General features: G+C 35.7%; 1 protein-coding gene across 4 annotated transcripts in view; it reads left to right on the top strand.

Annotated features, from left to right (window-relative positions):
* Larp4 (La ribonucleoprotein 4) overlaps positions 1-18,448 on the top strand; it is a 71,744-nt gene that overhangs the window by 25,770 nt on the left and 27,526 nt on the right. For 3 of the 4 annotated variants that reach the window (XM_047551398.1, XM_047551400.1, XM_047551401.1), the window contains 4 exons: positions 10,342-10,489; positions 11,260-11,415; positions 14,180-14,255; positions 17,434-17,570. In XM_047551398.1, coding sequence (XP_047407354.1) covers positions 10,342-10,489; positions 11,260-11,415; positions 14,180-14,255; positions 17,434-17,570 — 517 coding nt within the window. The remainder of the gene's footprint in view (positions 1-10,341; positions 10,490-11,259; positions 11,416-14,179; positions 14,256-17,433; positions 17,571-18,448) is intronic. The other variant, XM_047551399.1, reaches the window with a different exon arrangement.

The raw sequence follows: 18,448 nt of genomic DNA on the forward strand, positions 1-18,448 counted from the left end.
TCTCCCCAGCCCCGCCCAGCCCTTTTTTTTATTTTTTGTTTTGAGACAGGGTCTCATTAAGTTGCTTAGGAGCTTCAGTGGTAAAGTGCCCCTGGGTTCTATCCCTAGTTACCCACCCCTCAAAAAAAAAAAAAAAAAAAAAAAAAAAGTTGCTCAGGGCTTCACTTAGTTGCTGAAACTGGCCTTGAACTTGGGATCAACTAGTACTTAATACTCTCTTAAGGAAAATTTGCCTCCAGATATGGAGCTGGAAAGTCACTGGAATAACTGGAAAAGAATCACAGTAACGTTTTTTAGATTTTCATTAGTGTGCATTAGAATTGTACAAAGTGAACTGTCTATAGTGATCCTCAATACACTAATGAAAAATTATTAAAGAAAACACAAATTGATCAGATAAACTTGAGAAAAGCCTCCCCCCAAAAAAAACAAACCAAAGAAATTTAGAAATAAAAAGCATAAGAATAGAGCTTAGAAACTTACTGGGCAAGTTGGAGTTTTTTGTTTGTGTTTTGGTGGGACTGAGGATTGAAACCAGGGGTACTCTACCTCTGAGCTACATTCCCAGCCCTTTTTATTTTTTATTTTGTGACAGGGTCTTGCTAAATTGCTTAGACCCTTGCTAAGTTGCTAAGGCTAGCTTTGAACTTGGAATCAATCCTGCCTCAACCTCCCGAGTTGCTACCACCACACCTGACCTCAGTCTTTTAAAAAACATTTAATAGGGTCTTGCTAAATTGCCCAGCCTGGCCTCAAACTTGTGATCTTCCTGACTTAGCCTCTGGAATAACTGGGATTACAGGAGTGTACTATCACATCTGCCTGAATATTTACTGGACAAGTTGAAAAGCACCTTAGAGAAGTGTTGAAGTGGAAGGAATACACTAAGAAATTGCTCAGAATGCAACTAGAAAGACAAATAGAAAATGAGAGAAGTTGTGAATCGCTGGGACCTAATGCTCATCATGAGAAGGTGTCACATATATTTGTCATTTAAGAAGGAAATAATAGAACAGTTGGTGGAATCAATATTCAGAGAGGTAATAACTGAGAATTTTTTACAATTGATGTAAGATGCATCGATTTCAGAGAGCTCAGTGAGTCCCAAGTACAATAAACAGAAAAGAATTCCACACTTACACAGTGATTGCACAATGACAGGATACCACTAAAAAGATTGATCAAACAGAAAAAAAAAAAAAAGATTAAGAATGACACCTAGACTGAAAGCTATTACTTGTTATCAGTAGTACAAACCAGAAAGAAGTGGTATTATTAGTATACTTGAAAAGGGAGTATGTTGTCTATCAATAATCCTGCATGTAGCAAGAGTAGAAGATAAAAATAAAGATTTTCATAGAAAGTACAACTTGAGAGAATTTATTTTAAAATTCTAAATGTTTTTTGTAGGGTAAAAGGAACACAATTCAGAAGTTCTGAGATGCAAGAAAGAAAGATCAAAATAGTCAACATTTATATAAATCTAAATATTAACTGATGTAAAACTAAAGTAATATGTACAGAAGGCACAAAATAATCGTTGCTTTTTTTTCCTATTAGATACTGTGATATTTATACTCTGGTTTGAAAATTTTAATAGCTCTGGTTTGTTCTTTTTCTTGTGGTCCTAGGGAGTGAACCCAGGGGCACTCTACCACTGAGCTGCATTCCCAAACCTTGATATTTTTATTTGGAGATAGGATCTCTTGCTAAGTTGCTCAGGCTGGCCTCTTGCTTTATCATTCCAAATTGCTAGACTTACAGGTGTGTGTGCCACTATGCCCGACTTTGTTTCCATCTTACAGCAACATTTTAATATAGTGCTTTATAAGGGGAAAAAAAAATCTCTGGTCTGGTTATTTTAGCAGATTATGTTCCCTTTCAGCCCATATCTATATATTTAGGTACTTTTTGCAATTATAGTGATCCACAAGTTGTACTCATTGTATGGTTAATGTTTTTGGAGTCAGGCTTCCTGGGTTTGAATCCTGACCTCATACATAGTCTCTCTATGTCATGTGCACAAGGACAATCCTGTTCACCCACTTATTGTTGGGGATCCAGTCCAGGACCTGCCACGGCTAAGCATATTCTCCATCAAGGAGCTGCACCCCTGATTCCATCTTTCATTTTTTTCTGTGTGCCTCTCAAAATGGGTTAATCTGTAAAGGGGAAATAGTAGTACTTATAATATGTGTTGTTGCAAGAGATTGGTGAGATGGGTAGGCATGGTGGTGCACACTAGTAAACCCAGCTAACTCAGGCTAAGGCAGGAGTATTGCAAATTCCTGGACAGTGTAGTGGAACCCTACCTCAAAATAAAAAGATCAGGGAATGTAGTTCAGTGGTAGATGCCCCTGGGTTCAAGTCCTAGTACAAAGAAAAAAAAAAGCCATTTAATACAGTGCCTAGCCTACAGAATTGCTTATTATATTTGCTCTTGCTATTATGGTGCTTATATTTTTTCCCTGCCATTATGTGAAATCCTTTTTCAAATTTGCTACTTTCATGGATCCTAAAATGCACATTTTTGTGCTTTTTTTGCCTCTCTGAAAATTGGGGTGCTACTTAAAACTTGATGTTCCATTGTTTAAATAAAGTTGTTTTTCCTTTGTGATTTTTTTATTTTTCTGGTCGTATCTTCAATTTTCTTATTGCAGTTTTATATTATCTGTAGTCATCCATCTTTTGCAGTTTTTGTCTTATTTTTAAACCTAGTTTTCTGTGACATAATGGTTTAACTTTTAACTTCACCTTGTAGTTATTTTGATGAAATATATTAGTGTTTATATATACTTCTGAGGGTGAATCAGAATTGTCCTCTATTATAAACAAGGTTATGAAGTGTTCTTTTGGATGTTAACTGCTTTTCAAGTATTAATGTACTTTAATTTTTATAATAAAGAATTCTTGGGGCTGGGAAGATAGCTCAGTTGGTAGAGTGCTTGCCTGTCAAGCACAAGACCTTGGTTTCAATCCCTAGCACAAAAAAAAAAAAAAAAAAAAAAAGAATTCTTACCTCAATTTGTAATTCAGGATTAGGTGAGAGATTTTTCTCAGGATTACACATGATTCCAAGTTCATGTTAGAGTTCTTTGGAATTCATGTGATTCTAGAGCCTCAATCATTATATGTTTAGTAACTGAAATAACATTTGCTTTACTGAAAGCCCTGTACAACTTTGCATAGCAATCCTATGAATCAGGGGTGTTTCTTCTAAGTACGTGACCCTTTCACTGCATGTTTTTCACATCCAGGTCTTATTCATTAAATGACTGTTGTAACTATGCGTGGTGGCACAGTGCCTGTCATCCCCAAAGCCAGCCTAGGGTACTTAGCAAGACCCAACCTTAAAATTAAAAGGATGCAACTCAGTGGTAGAGTGCTCCTGGGTTCAATCCCGAATACCACCAAGAAAAGATTGAGAAATTTGATACCTCTTTCTGAGAAGTGTGCTCTTACCATCTGCTCTTTTCTTGGGTGTGTACCTATCTGGTATTATTAAAATTGAGGAAAGGGGGAGAATTAAGTATACAAATAGATTTTCTTCTTTTGAAAAAGTTTAGACTGGGCTCGTAGCTCAGTGGTAGAGAGCTTGCCAAGTATGCGCAAGGCCTTAGATTCAACTCCCCCCTCAGTGCAAAAACCAAACCAAAACAAAAAACCAATGCTTAATATCAAATTAAGTATTGTTCACATAGCAGGAGGTCTAGGCTATCATAGACTCCTCACAGTTCTGTTCTGCTTCAGTAAGAAATTATACTGTACCTAAATTCCCAAATCATAATCACCAATCAATTAGTGCCTATCAAAGTCAGAGTGCAAGAGCACTGCCCTGGTGCAGGCAGGTAGCTGGAGAGGCAGGTGTTGTCTGTAGAGGTTTAATGCAGTAATAAAACTTGACTGAAAGGTATGTGCTTCTTACTGTCCTACAACTGGAACTTCTGAACAATGTCAGTGATAAAATACTCCCTGCTACTACTACAATTTCAAAGCTTCTGCCCTGACCCCTAAAATATTGACTGGACCCAAGCATGGAAAAAGGTATTTGTACCTGACTCTTCTTCCACTCTTGAGTTTCAAAACTTTTTCCAGTTGATGAAAGAAAACAATTTTAAAAATTAAATAAATTCAAAAAAAGGACTGGGGATATAACTCTTGGTAGAGTGCTTGCCTCACATGCACAAGGACCTGGTTTCAATCCCCAACACCAAAAAAAAAAAAAAAAAAAGAATAATAAAAAATTTAAAATAATTAAAATTTTATAATAAAAAGTTTAAAAATTTAAACTATGGAGAGTTGAACATGTAGCTCAGTGGTAGAGTGTTTGCCTAACATGTGTGACACCCTGGGTTTGATTTCCATCACTACAAAAAAATAAAGTTAAATAAAAATATGGTGGCTAAAAAACACACAAGGCAAGCATTAGTGTGTGATTAAACTATTGTTTCATTAGTTTCTTACATGTAAGTCATGTTAGTTGCAACATATGGAAATTCAGAGAAATTCAAGTAAAAATGGGTTTATAAGAGTACAGAGGAATTTCATGGGACGTAATTGCAGAAAGTATAATTAGGCCTCCCAGAAGCTTTTCCTTTTTTTTAAGTTATCAATGAACACAGTGCCTTTATTTATTTTTCATGTGTTACTGAGGATCGAACCCAGTGCATCACATGTGCAATAGACAAGTGTTCTACCACTGAACCACAACCCCAGCCCAGAAGCTATGTGTTTTGTTGTTGTTGTTGTTGTTGATTGCAGTGCTGGGGATTGAACCCAGGGCCTTGTGCTTGCCGGGCGAACGCTCTACCAACTGAGCTATCTCCCCAGCCCAGAAGCTGTGTTTTAAGTCAGCAGTTTTGTCTGGGAATTATACAGTTCTAGCCACTCAGTTTTACCTTTGTTGGGCATGTATGGGTGTTGACAATACCTTAAAAGCCGATTTTAATTTTATTTTTTAAGTCCTGTGAGCCTGACCTATAGGGAGTTCATAACAACTATTATCTGTAGGTCATAACCTTGGGTTCCTTAATTCTTGCCCTTTGGATCCATCTTCTGGTGCCCACAATCTGAGGATGGGGCCTGGGGCAGAAAAAACAGTTAAAAGTAACTCTCTGGAAAGGGGATAAAATTTCTCAGTGTCATTATATACTGAGAAAGATCAAGCCCTGTCATTTAATTCAATAAGGTAAAAAATGTTACTTTTGCATCCTACCTCTCTTCCTTTTTCAGCATCTCCACCTTTTCCTACTATCCCTATTTTTTTCTAGTGTTTTGAGCATGAAGGGGTGTGGTATCTTGTCGAACGCTTTTTCCGCATCAATTGAAATAACCATGTGATTCTTAAAGTCTATTGACATGATGGATTACATGTATTGATTTACAGATGTTAAACCATCCTTGCATTCCAGGGATGAACCCAAGTTGATTGTGGTGCACAATTTTCTTAATGTTTTTGGATACAGTTTGCCATTATTTTGTTAAGGATCTTTGCATCTATATTCATCAAGGATATTGGTCTAAAATTTTCTTTCCTTGATGTGTCTTTGCCTGGTTTGGGTATGAGGGTGATGTTAGCTTCATAGAATGAGTTTGTTAGGGTTCCCTCCTTTTCTGTTTCCTGGAGTATTTTGAGAAGTATTGGAATGAGTTCTTCTTTGAAGGTCTTGTACAACTCGGCTGAGAAACCATCTGGTCCTGGGCTTTTCTTGGCTGGCAGTCTTTTGATGGCTTCTTCTGTTTCATTGCTTGATATTGATCTGTTTAAATTGTGTATGTCCTCCTGGTTCAGTTTGGGAGGAGCAAATGTCTATAGAAATATGTCGATGTCTTCAGTATTTTCTATTTTGTTGGAATGTAGATTTTCAAAGTAGCTTCTCATTACGTTATGTATCTCAGTACTGTCTGTCATGATCTTACCTTTTTCATCACGAATTTTAGTAATTTGAGTCTTCTCTTTGTTAGTGTGGCTAAGGGTTTGTCTGTTTTGTTTACTTTTTTCAAAGAAGCAACATTTGTTTTTTCAATTTTTTGAATTGTTTCTTTTGTTTCAATTTCATTGATTTCAGCTCTGATTTTATTTCCTGTCTTCTACTACTTTTGGTGTTGTTCTGTTCTTTTTCTAGGGCTTTGAGCTGTAATGTTAGGTCATTTAGTTGTTGACTTTTTGTTCTTTTCTTGAATGCACTCCATGCAATGAATTTTCCTCTTAGTACTTCTTTCATAGTGTCTCAGAGATTTTGATATGTTAGATCATCGTTCTCATTTACCTCTAAGAATTTTTTATCTCCTCCCTGATGTTTTCTGTTATCCATGTTTCATTCAATAGCATATTATTTAGTCTCCAGGTATTGGAGTAATTTTTGTTTTTTTATATTGTCATTGATTTCTAATTTCATTCCATTATGATCTGATAGAACACAAGGCAGTATCTCTATTCTTTTGCCTTTACTAAAGGCTACTTTGTGGCATAACATATGATCTATTTTCAAGAAGGTTCCATGTGCTGTTGAGAAGAAAGTGAATTCACTTGTTGATGTATGGAATATTCTATATATATCTGTTAAGTCTAGGTTATTGATTGTGTTATTGAGTTCTATGGTTTCTTTGTTTAGTTTTTGTTTGGAAGATCTATCCAGTGGTGACAGTGGTGTGTTAAAGTCACCCAGAATTATTGTGTTGTGGTCTATTTGATTCCTGGAATTGAGAAGGATTTGTTTGATGTACATGAATACATCGTTGTTTGGGGCATATATATTTACAATTGTTATGTCTTCCTGACTTATGGTTCCCTTAAGCAGTATGAAATGTCCTTCTTTATCCCTTCTAATTTTGGCTTGAAGACCACTTTATCTGAAATAAGGATAGAAACCCCTGCTTTTTTACTGAGTCCGTGTGCATGGTATGTTTCATCCCATTCTTTCACCTTTAGTCTGTGGATGTCTTTTTCTATGAGATGAGTCTCACGAGTCTCATGCAGGCAACGTATTGTTGCGTCTTTCTCTTTAATACATTCTGCCAGTCTATGTCTTTTGATTGATAAGTTTAGGCCATTAATGTTCAGGGTTATTATTAAGATATGATTTGTATTCCCAGTCATTTGGGCTTATTTTTAGTTTTAAACTGGACTTGGTTTCTCCTTTGAATGGATTCTCCTTTAAGGTAGTTCCTCCCTTTGCTGACCTACATTGTTGTTTTTCATTTCCTCCTCATGGAATATTTTGTTGAGAATATTCTGTAGTGCAGGCTTTCTATTTGTAAATTCTTTTAACGTTTGTTTATCATGGAAGGATTTTATTTCATCTTCAAATCTGAAGGTTAGTTTTGCTGGGTATGGGATTCTTGGTTGGCAACCGTGTCCTTTCAGACCTTGAAATATGTTGTTCCAGGCCCTTCTAGCTTTTAGAGTCAGGGCTGAGAAATCTGCTGGTATCCATATTGGTTTCCCCGTATATGTAACCTGATGCTTTTCTCTCACAGCCTTCAAAATCCTATCTTTATTTTGTATGTTAGGCATTTCCATTATAATGTGTCTTGGTGTGGATCAGTTGTGATTTTGTGCATTTGGTGTTCTGTAAGCCTCTTGTATTTGATTTTCCATTTCATTCTTCAGGCTTGGGAAATTTTCTGATATTATTTCATTGAATAGGTCATTCATTCCTTTGGTTTGTATCTCTGTCTTCCTCAATCCCAATAATTCTTAAATTTGGTCTTTTCATGATGTTCCATAGCTCTTGGAGATTCTGTTCATGATTTCTTACCATCTTCTCTGTTTGGGCAACTTTATTTTCAAGATTAAATATTTTGTCTTCATTGTCTAGGGTTCTGTCTTCCAAGTGGTCTAGTCTTTTGGTGATGCTTTCCATTGAGTTTTTTATTTGGTTTATTGTTTCCTTCATTTCAAGGATTTCTTTTTTTTTTTTTAAGAATCTCTATCTCTTTGTTGAAATGAGCTTTTGCTTCCTGCAGTTGCTCTTTCAACTACTTATTGGTATGATCATTCATTGCCTGCATTTGCTCTCTTATCTCATCCTTTGCTTCACAAATCATCTTAAGCATGTATAATCTGAAGTCCTTTTCTGACATTTCTTCTACCATATTGTCACTGGATTCTATTAAAATAGAATCTAGATTTGTTTGGATCATTTTCTTCCCTTGTTTTTTCATGTTGTTCATGTATCTTCCCCTCTAGGAGTACAGATCTGGGGAATTGCATCCCCCCCTGCCCCATAGGCTTATAGTGACCCTACAGGTTTCCAAAACCTTTTCTTTAAGGGAGAGATCAATATTAGCTTGCCCAGTTCAGACAGTATGCAACCCTAGACCAAATAGCCCCCATGAGGACATTAACAATATTGTCATAATAAACAGAATGAGTTCAATTATTATCTTCAGTATAACAAACAGATTTGCAGTAAGGTCTGCAGTTTCTAATGGAGGACAAAGAGGATGGGGAGGGGTGTAGGATGTAGCTGTTAAATGGGATAAGAAAAGAATATATAGAAGTTCTAGATAATAGAGTGAGAGTGTAATCAAAAGAAGTCGGTTGTTAGCATGTGAAAAGGGAGAAAGAGACTCTGGGGAACAGGTAAACAAAAGGAAAAGCGAGAAAAGTAAAGAAATAAAAACTTAAAATTTTTCATTTACGAGAAAATACACTATACCAGTCATATAGTATTCAAACCTCCCAGTCTTCAGTAGCCTGGTGTATGAGAGCTGACAATGAGCTTCAAGTCTCCAGCAGGAGTCTCAGGATGGGATTTGCCCCACCTAAAGATGAGAGATACAGCTTCCAGGATTATCCAAGATGGCTGTTCTGGCTTCCAAATGTGTTGGCAAATGGGGAACTGCAGCATGGGGTGTGGGCATGGTTGACTGGAGGTGGGGTGTGTTTGGTCTGTTTGCGGGATCCTGGAGGCGGGGTGCAGTCAGTCAGTCTGGGGTCCTGGTGTTATGGCGCAGTCAGTCGGTCTGGGGGTCCTGGTGGCAGGGATCGCTCAGTCGATGTGAGGGCCCCGGAGATAGGGAGTGATTGGTCGGGCTGAGGGATCCTGGAGATGGGACTCAGTCTGGCCAGGGGTCCTACGAGGCCTGACTATTGTCTCAAAAAGGCAGCAGCCGCTTGTAACCAAACCTGCAAGTACTGTGACAGTGAACTTCTAGGCAACAGCAGGCAGCTGGTGCTCCACTGGCGGTCTGGGGTCAGTTTGCTGACTGCTGTTGGTCCATCGGGAGGTGAACCTCGGGTGGTGGATGATGGATAGGTGAAAGGCAGGCGATGGATAGGCAAGAGGCAGGCAAATGGTGGATGATAGGCACCTGACAGTGAGCCATCTGCACTCAAAAAGGTGTCAATATGCTGGCTGACTGCAGGTGATCACAGTAGACCATTGGGGTAAACTGCAGGGGATTGATAAGCATCAAAAACTGCCTGCCTCACCAAGAAAAGGATATCTTCTGCTTTAAACCGGAGCTACAAGTTTTGCTGCTTCCCTCTAGTCCACCATCTTGGATCTCTCCTCCACCTTTTCATAGTCTGCTCCCTTCCTCCTCAGTCTCCAGGCTCAGTCTCTTCTATGTTTGTATTTAAATAATGAACACAAAAGATCACTTTAAATGGCAGTGCTGTAAATAATTATCTTGCAGGCTTTAAGAATATATACTTTCAGGATAGATGAAAGAATGCAGATGCAGACCACAGTTTTTGACTTGATAACATTTCCAGTGATAGTAATTCAGAATCAAGAGGTCTCAGTTACAACTTAGATGACAATAAAAATGATATGCTCTGGAAAATTGCTATATAATTAACTCAAAAATTTGCTTTAGATAAACACATATCTCAAAGATATAGGAATACTTTGAATAAATCTTTATGAAATTATCAAGTAGTTTGGAATAAAGGGTATTTTAATAGTACTCTACAAAGATACATCTATTTTATATTACATTTTCAGGGCTGGGTCTGGTGGCAGAGGCCTGTTATCCCAGTGAATACCTGGGTAATTTAGTGAGAACATGACTGAAAATAAAGGGGCCTGGGGATGTGACTCAGTGGTAAAGCCCTTGCCTGGTATGCATCAAGCATTGCTAAATAAATAAAAAATTGGGCTGTGGATATAGCTCAGTGGTAAAACACCTCTTGGTTTCATCCCCAGTACCACAAAAATTATAGAGTTTGATATTTTTAAAGTTAATCAGAAACTGTTTAAGATTTATTTAATGTTAAATTATTTACATTGTTGGTTGTTTTTCACACTTAAGTAATATAAAAGACCTTTGTCTAAATTTACAATTTCACTCCATTTCTAAAATTTACAAATAGATCTTTTGATTATTTAGCAGGTAACATCTAAAGGAACTGCTTTAAATCCTAATGCCAAAGTATGGCAAGAAATTCCTCCTGGAACCCCTGATGCCACTCCTGTAACTCATGGAACTGAAAGCTCTTGGCATGAAACAGCAGCCACATCAGGGTCTCATCCTGAAGGTAAGTCCTAAATATTTCATTGGAAAAATTACTTTTAAGTTAAATGTATGGCCAAACCAGTCAGTAGAACTTAGGAATACATCCTTTGATTGTTTGACAAAATACATTTATAAATGTTTTCTGTATAGTTTGTATATATTATCACTAATTTCAAGTAGTAGTTGTGATTTGGGGTCCAGTATCTAACCCATTTTTAATATATTTATTATTTATAACTTTATTTTTTTAAGTTAGTTTTGAACTGCCGTCATTGGTTCTGCTTTTTAGTCACTTTAAATTTGGGCAAAAGATTTCTGTGCTTATTTCCTTTATCAGCCAAACAAATAAATAATTGCCTACAGCATCTGATTTTCTGAAAATTAAGTAAATAAAGTTCATTTGAGCAGTCTGATACATAGCTAGTGCTATGTGAGTTTAGTTTTAGTTAATCTTTTTTAATGCAAGAAGGATGTAATCTTTATTGCATGAAAGCACATATCTCACTTTGCCAGTTCTCCTTTTCTTCTTTCTTATGGAAGTAATCTGACTCCCTCAGAGCTTTCCTCTCTTGATTGTCTCTTGATGGCAGCATGGTTAATAATCATTTTGCATATCCGTAATGACCAAAATTACTCCCTTTGAGTAGTAACTCTTATTTCAAACAATGTGAAACTTTTTCTGACTGGTAGAATTTCTTGAAATCTTGTTATAGAAGACATACTGACCTAAGTATTTAAAGGTAGGATTTAAGGAATTCGTATTGACTTTCACTATATTTTTTTTGACTATAGGAAATGCTGAGCTTTCAGAAGATATGTGTAAGGAATATGAAGTAATGTATTCTCCATCTTGTGAAACCACAAGAAACACTACAGGCATTGAAGAATCAACTGATGGAATGATATTAGGGCCTGAAGAGCTGAGTTACCAAATATATGATGTTTCTGGTAAACTTGTCATTTTATTGCTTTTTAAAATGAGAATTTAGTACATTAGCCTTTCCTAGTCATTGTTATGATAAACATATGGCATTAATCAGTCCCTTCTTTTCTTCGAAAAGAAACTGCGTTTATATCTTAGGTAAATGTTAAAAATGTGCAAACATGAAATTTATAATTCAAAAAGAATATTTACTTTATGAGGGTCCTACTAAAGGAAATTAAGAGACCTAAATTCCAGCCTTTCATAAGGTCCAAGTTTTCAGACTTAATTAGGATCATTACAAGTTGTCAATTTTCCTGTCATTTCTATCAGAAATAATATATATTTATATATATTAAATACTTATATATATATATTTATGAACACAAATTATCTATATATAGTTAATTACTGAGTGTTTTTATCGGGGGAGGAGGGTACTGGGGATATTAACCCAGGAGTACTCAACCTCTGAGCCACATCCCAGCCTTTTTTTTTTTTAAATTTTTTTAAATTTTTTATTTTGAGACACAGATTCTTGCTAAGTTGCCTTATTAGGGCCTCACTAAGTTGCTGGGGCTTGTCTCAAACTTGCAGTCCTCCTACCTCAGCTTCCTGAGTCACTAGGATTATAGGTATGTGCCACTCACCTGGCTGAGATTAATTTTAAGAAAAAATTTTACTAAAAACACAAGTTCCACTAGAGCTTTATTTATTTATTTTTTTACATTTAATTGGAATGGATTTTTTTTTCTGGAATTTATAGTAGATGAAATTTTTAAAAGAAACTAAAAATGAACCACAGAACCTGACTTGCTACCTTTATTTTTCTAAGATGTAAGGTTTTTTTGTTGATTTTGACCTGGGATCTTGCTGTGTTGCCCAGGAGGCCTTGATTCACTATTTACCTGCCTTAGCCTCAGGAGTAGCTGGGATTATAGGCATGTGCCACCATGCCCAGCTTAAAGGATCTTGTTGAAAAATAATTGTAATATGGAGTAGGTATTTCTATTTTCCACTTTCAGTACCTCTTCAGGCAAGGTCTGTACATTTTTGTCTTCCTTATCTTATTATAGGGTACATTTAGACTACATTTTTAAATTCATTGGCTTATAAGATAATTTCTGAAATGGGGTATTCTCACAAGATAATTTAAGATGGTGAATTCTTCCAGCCTGTAGTTCTAATTAACTTAACCACTAACTATTTTGAATATGGTGTTTGTTTAAGTGATATGGCAACCCCTTGGTGTTTTAGTGAATTTGCTATAAGGTCATTAGAAGGTTAACCAAAATGATATCTTATTAAATTGGCATTTGGGTGGATTATATATACATAGAATAGAACGATTCTTTGTTGGGGGTTGTTGGGGATTGAAACCAGGGCTCTTAATCAACTGAGGCACATCCTCACCCCATTTTATTTTTATTTTGAGATAGGGTCTTGCTAAATTGCGTAGGGCCTCAGCCTACTCAGTTACTTGGATTACAGGTGTGCATCACCATGCCTGGCAAATGCTTCTCTCTCTCTTTTTTTTTTTTTTTTTCTTTTTCTATTTTTTTCTCTCTTTTTTTTTTTTTAAGTTGTAGATGGACACAATACCTTTATTTAATTAATTTTTTAATTTATTTTTATGTGGTACTGAATATCAAACCCAGTGCCTCACACATGCTAGGCAAGTGCTCTACCACTGAGCCACTTCCCCAAGACAAAATGCTTCTTACAGTCATTATTTTTTTTTAATTTAACCTTCGTTTTATTTTTTATGTGGCTTTGAGGATGGAACCCAGTGGCTCACCCATGCTATGCAAGTGCTCTTCCACTGTAACCCCAGCCTTTATAGTAATCGTTAGTGAAGTTAACTTAATAGGTAACTTTGATTCTTGAATAGCAAGACAAGTTAGTGGTAAAATCATAGACAAAGTTAACTCAGCGTCATATTCATCCTATTGTCTCTAAGGGAATTAGTTTCTATTATCATTAATGCTTTTTAAGAAAAAGACACATTATATGCTCTTAGTCTGGAATGTGGTGTGGTGTAAGATTCTAATTGAGAGTAATGGTTTTTCATGCTTGCTTCCTGAGAAAAAGACTCAGGTTCTGTTTAAAAAAAAAAAAAAAAAAGCACAGAACACCATTAAGAGAGTTGATCTGATCCTGTGAATGTTTAAATGCTGTAAACATAACTAAGGGATCTGGGGATATAGCTCAGTTGGTAGAGTGCTTGCGTCACATGCACAAGGCCCTGGGTTCAATCCCCAGCACCACCACAAAAAAAAAAAAACCTCATAACTAGGAGAAGGTATAGTACTCTAAAATCAAAGAATGAAGAAGAGTATTTTAGAGTTTGAAGAGTGTGACTAACATCACATTTACTACCAGTAAAAGAAATACAGTTATATAAATATATCCAGTTGGCTTAACTAATTTGTCTTCCAATTTAGATTACTGTAACTTTTGTTCTTTGAGTTTCCCTTAAATGAAAAAGTAGTTGTCACTTTTTTTTAATGTTTAATGCGGTGTTTTACAGTGTGGTAGCCAAGTGCTTTTAGTATTAATGGTTCTTTTTTCATTTCTTTGGTAAAAATTTTAAACTAATAAGAAATCTCTGAAAAAAAGATAGATTGGAAGAAATGAATCTTAATCTAAGTTATAAAAATAATTTAAAAATACACTTTTGTAGTAAATTTTAATTTGTGGGTATTTTTTGGCTTCTGAGTACGGGACATAAATTTCACCAGCTATAATAATTTGATAATAACTTTTTCCCCTCTTGTTTTCTATCATCAGGAGAAAGCAGTTCAGCAATTTCTACAGAAGACCTAAAAGAATGTCTAAAGAAACAATTAGAATTCTGTTTTTCACGGTACAGAATCATTTTTATTGATATTATTCCTTTTTTGAGTCACTTGGTTAATATAATATCTATGAAATAGAGTGGAAGAATGGTTGTTCACATTTCCTGTACTGTATTTTGGTATCATTTTTCAGTATTTTTTATATCTAAATTTAAAGATGTAGTCTCTGATTAGATATGCAAAGGATCTGTTCTCAGTAGAAAGATAGTGAAGTTTCTATTAGATACTTTTTCTGTGAACATATTCAAGCTCAGAATTCTCAAAAAGGTAGCTATCTAACAACAATTAAAAATCAACAAATTAGGGCTGTGGATATAGCTCAGTGGTAGAGCACTTGCCTAGAATGTGTGAGGGGGGCACTGGGTTCAATGCGATCCTCAGCGCTGCATAAAAATAAATTTTAAAGGTGTTGTGTCCATCTACAACTTGAAAAAAACAAATCAACAAATTAGTGGAGAGATAGGAGAAAGTACTTGTCTCTTTGTTTTTAAGAAGTTGAATCTTGTAACTTTTAAACAGTTATTTTTAGCAAGATAGTAAGAAGATAGGCAGAAGGATTATATAATGTCAGTGTCTTCTGTTAAATGCAGAATCCAATTAGGCAGTCTTATGTATCTAGATGTCTTGGCACACCCCTGTAATTCCAGTGACTAAAGATGCTGAGGCAGGAGGATCACAAGTTGCCAGCCTGGGCAACTTAGTGAGATTGTGTCTCAAAATAAAAGCACCTGGGGGATGTGGTTCAGGGGTATAGTGCCCCTGGATCAATCCACAGTACCATTTGCTACCAAGACTGGTTATCATAGACTTCTTTATACATAATGAACTCTTGAACGAAGTTTAATTGATTCTTTATCCTAAATAACTCCCATATCTTATCCTCCTCTTTATATTCTTGTCTTTATATTCTAGTATAGATTGCAGGATGAAAGCAAGAGTCTCCTCGCTTTTTCCTCTAATTGTTCTGCCTATAATATAATCCATTTTCTAAAACACACTGTAATATTTACCTTATTTTACCTATGCTGCTGGGCACATTGGTGCTTACGGCTATAATCCTAGCTACTAGGGAGGCTGAGGCAGGAAGATCAAGAGTTTGAGACCAATCTGCACAAAAAACAAGACTCTGTCTCAAAAAAAAAAGTTCTTAAATACTATGGACCATTTGTAGGTCTGCTTATATTGTCTGAGTTTTTCTGTTATTTTCTGCCATAGTTTCTTCCTTTTTGCATGTCTTATAAATGTTGATTATATGCTGGACATTACATTATATAAGAAGTATATAAGCTGTAGGTGACAATTTTCCACTCTAGACAAGGATTAAGCTTCTCTTAGGCAGATAGAATGAAATATTGATTACTTTAATCTAGTCAGGAATTGATCTGGGCCAAAGCTGAGGAACTGTCTTAATTAGTTTCTTTTCATTAGGGACATCTCTCTCAGGCTTGTCTTAGAGTTTGGCAGTTTCATTCACCTAATCCTAAAACACCAAAATAATTTGTATAAGTTTTTCAGAGATTTGAGGTTAGCAAATGATTTGTTGGGGAGACTAGGTTTCTCTGTCCACTGGGACCACACAGATTTCATCTTGCTTTTTTAGTCTGACTCATAATCTCTCATTTTCTTTAGAACTCAGGAAACTGTTTGGGGGACTAATGTAGTTTCCAATTCATTGTGCTAGTCATGTGTCAAGTGTATATACTACATACCTACATATATCTGCCTAGAGCTCTGCTGGCTTCTTTTTTGCTCATTGTAGTCCCTCTGCAAATGCACTTTACCCGTTATTTTTGTCTTTGAAGCTTCCATATCTCTCCTAACTTTCACTGGTATCTTCTGTGCCCTCCCCCAACAAATAACCACCAGTTATTAACATTTGTAACCATAAAGAACATAACTATCATCTTTTAATAGATTTTGAATGTAAAGGCCTTTAAGGCTACTCTGTGCCATGTACAAGTTTTTTTGTTTTGTTTTTTTGTTTGCAAGGGCCAGGTACTGTGGTTTGAACCTAGAGGCTTTACCACTGAGCTACATTTCTTTTTATTTTTTGAGATAGGACCTTGCTTATTTGCTGAGGGTCTTGCCAAATTGCTGAGGCTGGTTTTGAACTTGTTGTCCTCTTGCTTCAGCCTCTTTATTTGCTAAGATTACAAGCATGGGCCACTACACCCAGCTGGATACAAGATTTTTGAAACATTGAACAAAAGATCATCCATGGAACTCATTTTCTGATGTGGGGACGGGAACCAATAAACAGAATAAATAAGCAGTTTAGTGGTATGTTTGGTGAACCTTGCTATGGGAAAAAAATTAAAAAGTACAATGTGTGCAAGGAAAAGAGAGTCTGAAGTGCCTCTGTGGTTTTAAATATGACTGTCAGGTCAGACCTCTGAGAAGGGAGCTTTTAAGCACAGACTTCTAGCAAATTTGAGCTAGTTTACTTCAAAGAATATTTGATGTGAATAAAAAGACAAGAATTTGATTTGCTTTGCTTTAGTTTGTTAAAAAGTTTTTAGGTGTAAGATAGAAGTGTTTGTATCTCTTTTTAAAGTATATCTTAAAAAGCTATTTTCTTAATTAAAAGCGTATTCCAAGTTCCAAAAGTTCAACATGCTTATAAAATGCAAATTATAAATTTAAGATCCTCTAGCTAGGCACAGTGAGGGCACACCTGTCATGCAACTACTCAAGGACTGAGGCAGGAGGATCTCAAGTTATCCTGACCTCTTTGGTGATACCCAGTCTTGAAATAAAATTTAAAAGGAGTGCCTGCCTAGCATGCCAAAGCCCCCAAGTTCAATCTGTAGTACTGATGCTGCCCCCAGAAAAATTCTCATATGCATATTCTAATGTTGATGATAAAGTGTATATAAGATGGAACTACACTCTCTGTAATACTTTGTAACATGCTATTTAATATTTGGCCTTTTCCATATCAATATAATTTCATAAAATCACTTGTCTAGCACGTATATTTAGGGATGCAGAAACTTTGTGAGAGCATTACTGATATATATTATGTTGGTATCTTTGAACTTTTACTAAACTTTTCAAAGTTCACTATGTTCTAATAGCATAATTTTGTTTTCTTAGACATAGTGACAAAAGTGAATAAGGTACATTTTTTTCCATAGGTGCTTTTGAAAAGTTGCTTGTTACATTGCTTTTGTCTATTCATTTCAGAGAAAACTTGTCAAAGGATCTTTATTTGATATCTCAGATGGATAGTGATCAGTTCGTCCCAATTTGGACAATTGCCAACATGGAAGAAATAAAAAAGCTAACCACAGATCCTGATCTAATTCTTGAAGTGTTGAGATGTATGTAAATAATAATACCTTTTGGCTTATTTTTAAAACATAAGAAGTTGAATATTTTTTTGGATTTCTGATGATACAGAGAATTTTAACTCATCTTATTGTTTATTTCTATTTTGTTCCAATAATTTATCTTTATTTTTACTGACCAGGCTGGTATATGTGTGTATGTGTACAGCTTCTTTATCAGTTATATGTTTTGTTCATATTGATGGTAACTTAGCAAAAATAAACAATTAAATCTCATTTTATGGAGTACTAGAAAGCTGTTCCTCACACCCTGTAAAGTGATCTCTTTGAAACCTTTGAACACACATACGAAGAACATTTACATCACAGTCAGATATACCCACCGCATTCCTACACACAATTGAAATGTCACCTTTACAACTTAATGCTGTATATTTGCAATGAACACATTTGTTTTGTCCTAAACTAATTTTGCAACTTACTCATGAGTTGTGACCCACAGTTTGACAAACACTTCTGAAATTTGGTAAAGAATTTATATTTTGGTTGAGACCAAGAATTTTTAGTGGTGTTTGTGTCTAGTATTAATATTTGCTGGTAACAAATGAATTTTGTTAAGAAACTACTTGACTGAATAAAGTCAGATCTTATTTATATGAAATGTGTTCAAAAGTTTCGTTTAACAAGTGCAATAACAGACTTATTGAAGTGTAGGATTTCCATTCCTAGCAGGCTACAACCATTTATGGAATTTCTAATTGGTTTGTCTAGACGTCATTTCTTAAAATGACTCAATCTTGTCTACATAGAATTTGGCAGATAGACAAGCAGAGGACCTCTTCCTGTTTAATTTAAAACACAAGCCTTTGAACTCTTAACTGGTTTGTGTGTGTGTGTGTGTGTGTGTGAGT

This window comes from Sciurus carolinensis, chromosome 4 (assembly GCF_902686445.1).
Source record: "Sciurus carolinensis chromosome 4, mSciCar1.2, whole genome shotgun sequence".
Classification (NCBI taxonomy): domain Eukaryota; kingdom Metazoa; phylum Chordata; class Mammalia; order Rodentia; family Sciuridae; genus Sciurus; species Sciurus carolinensis.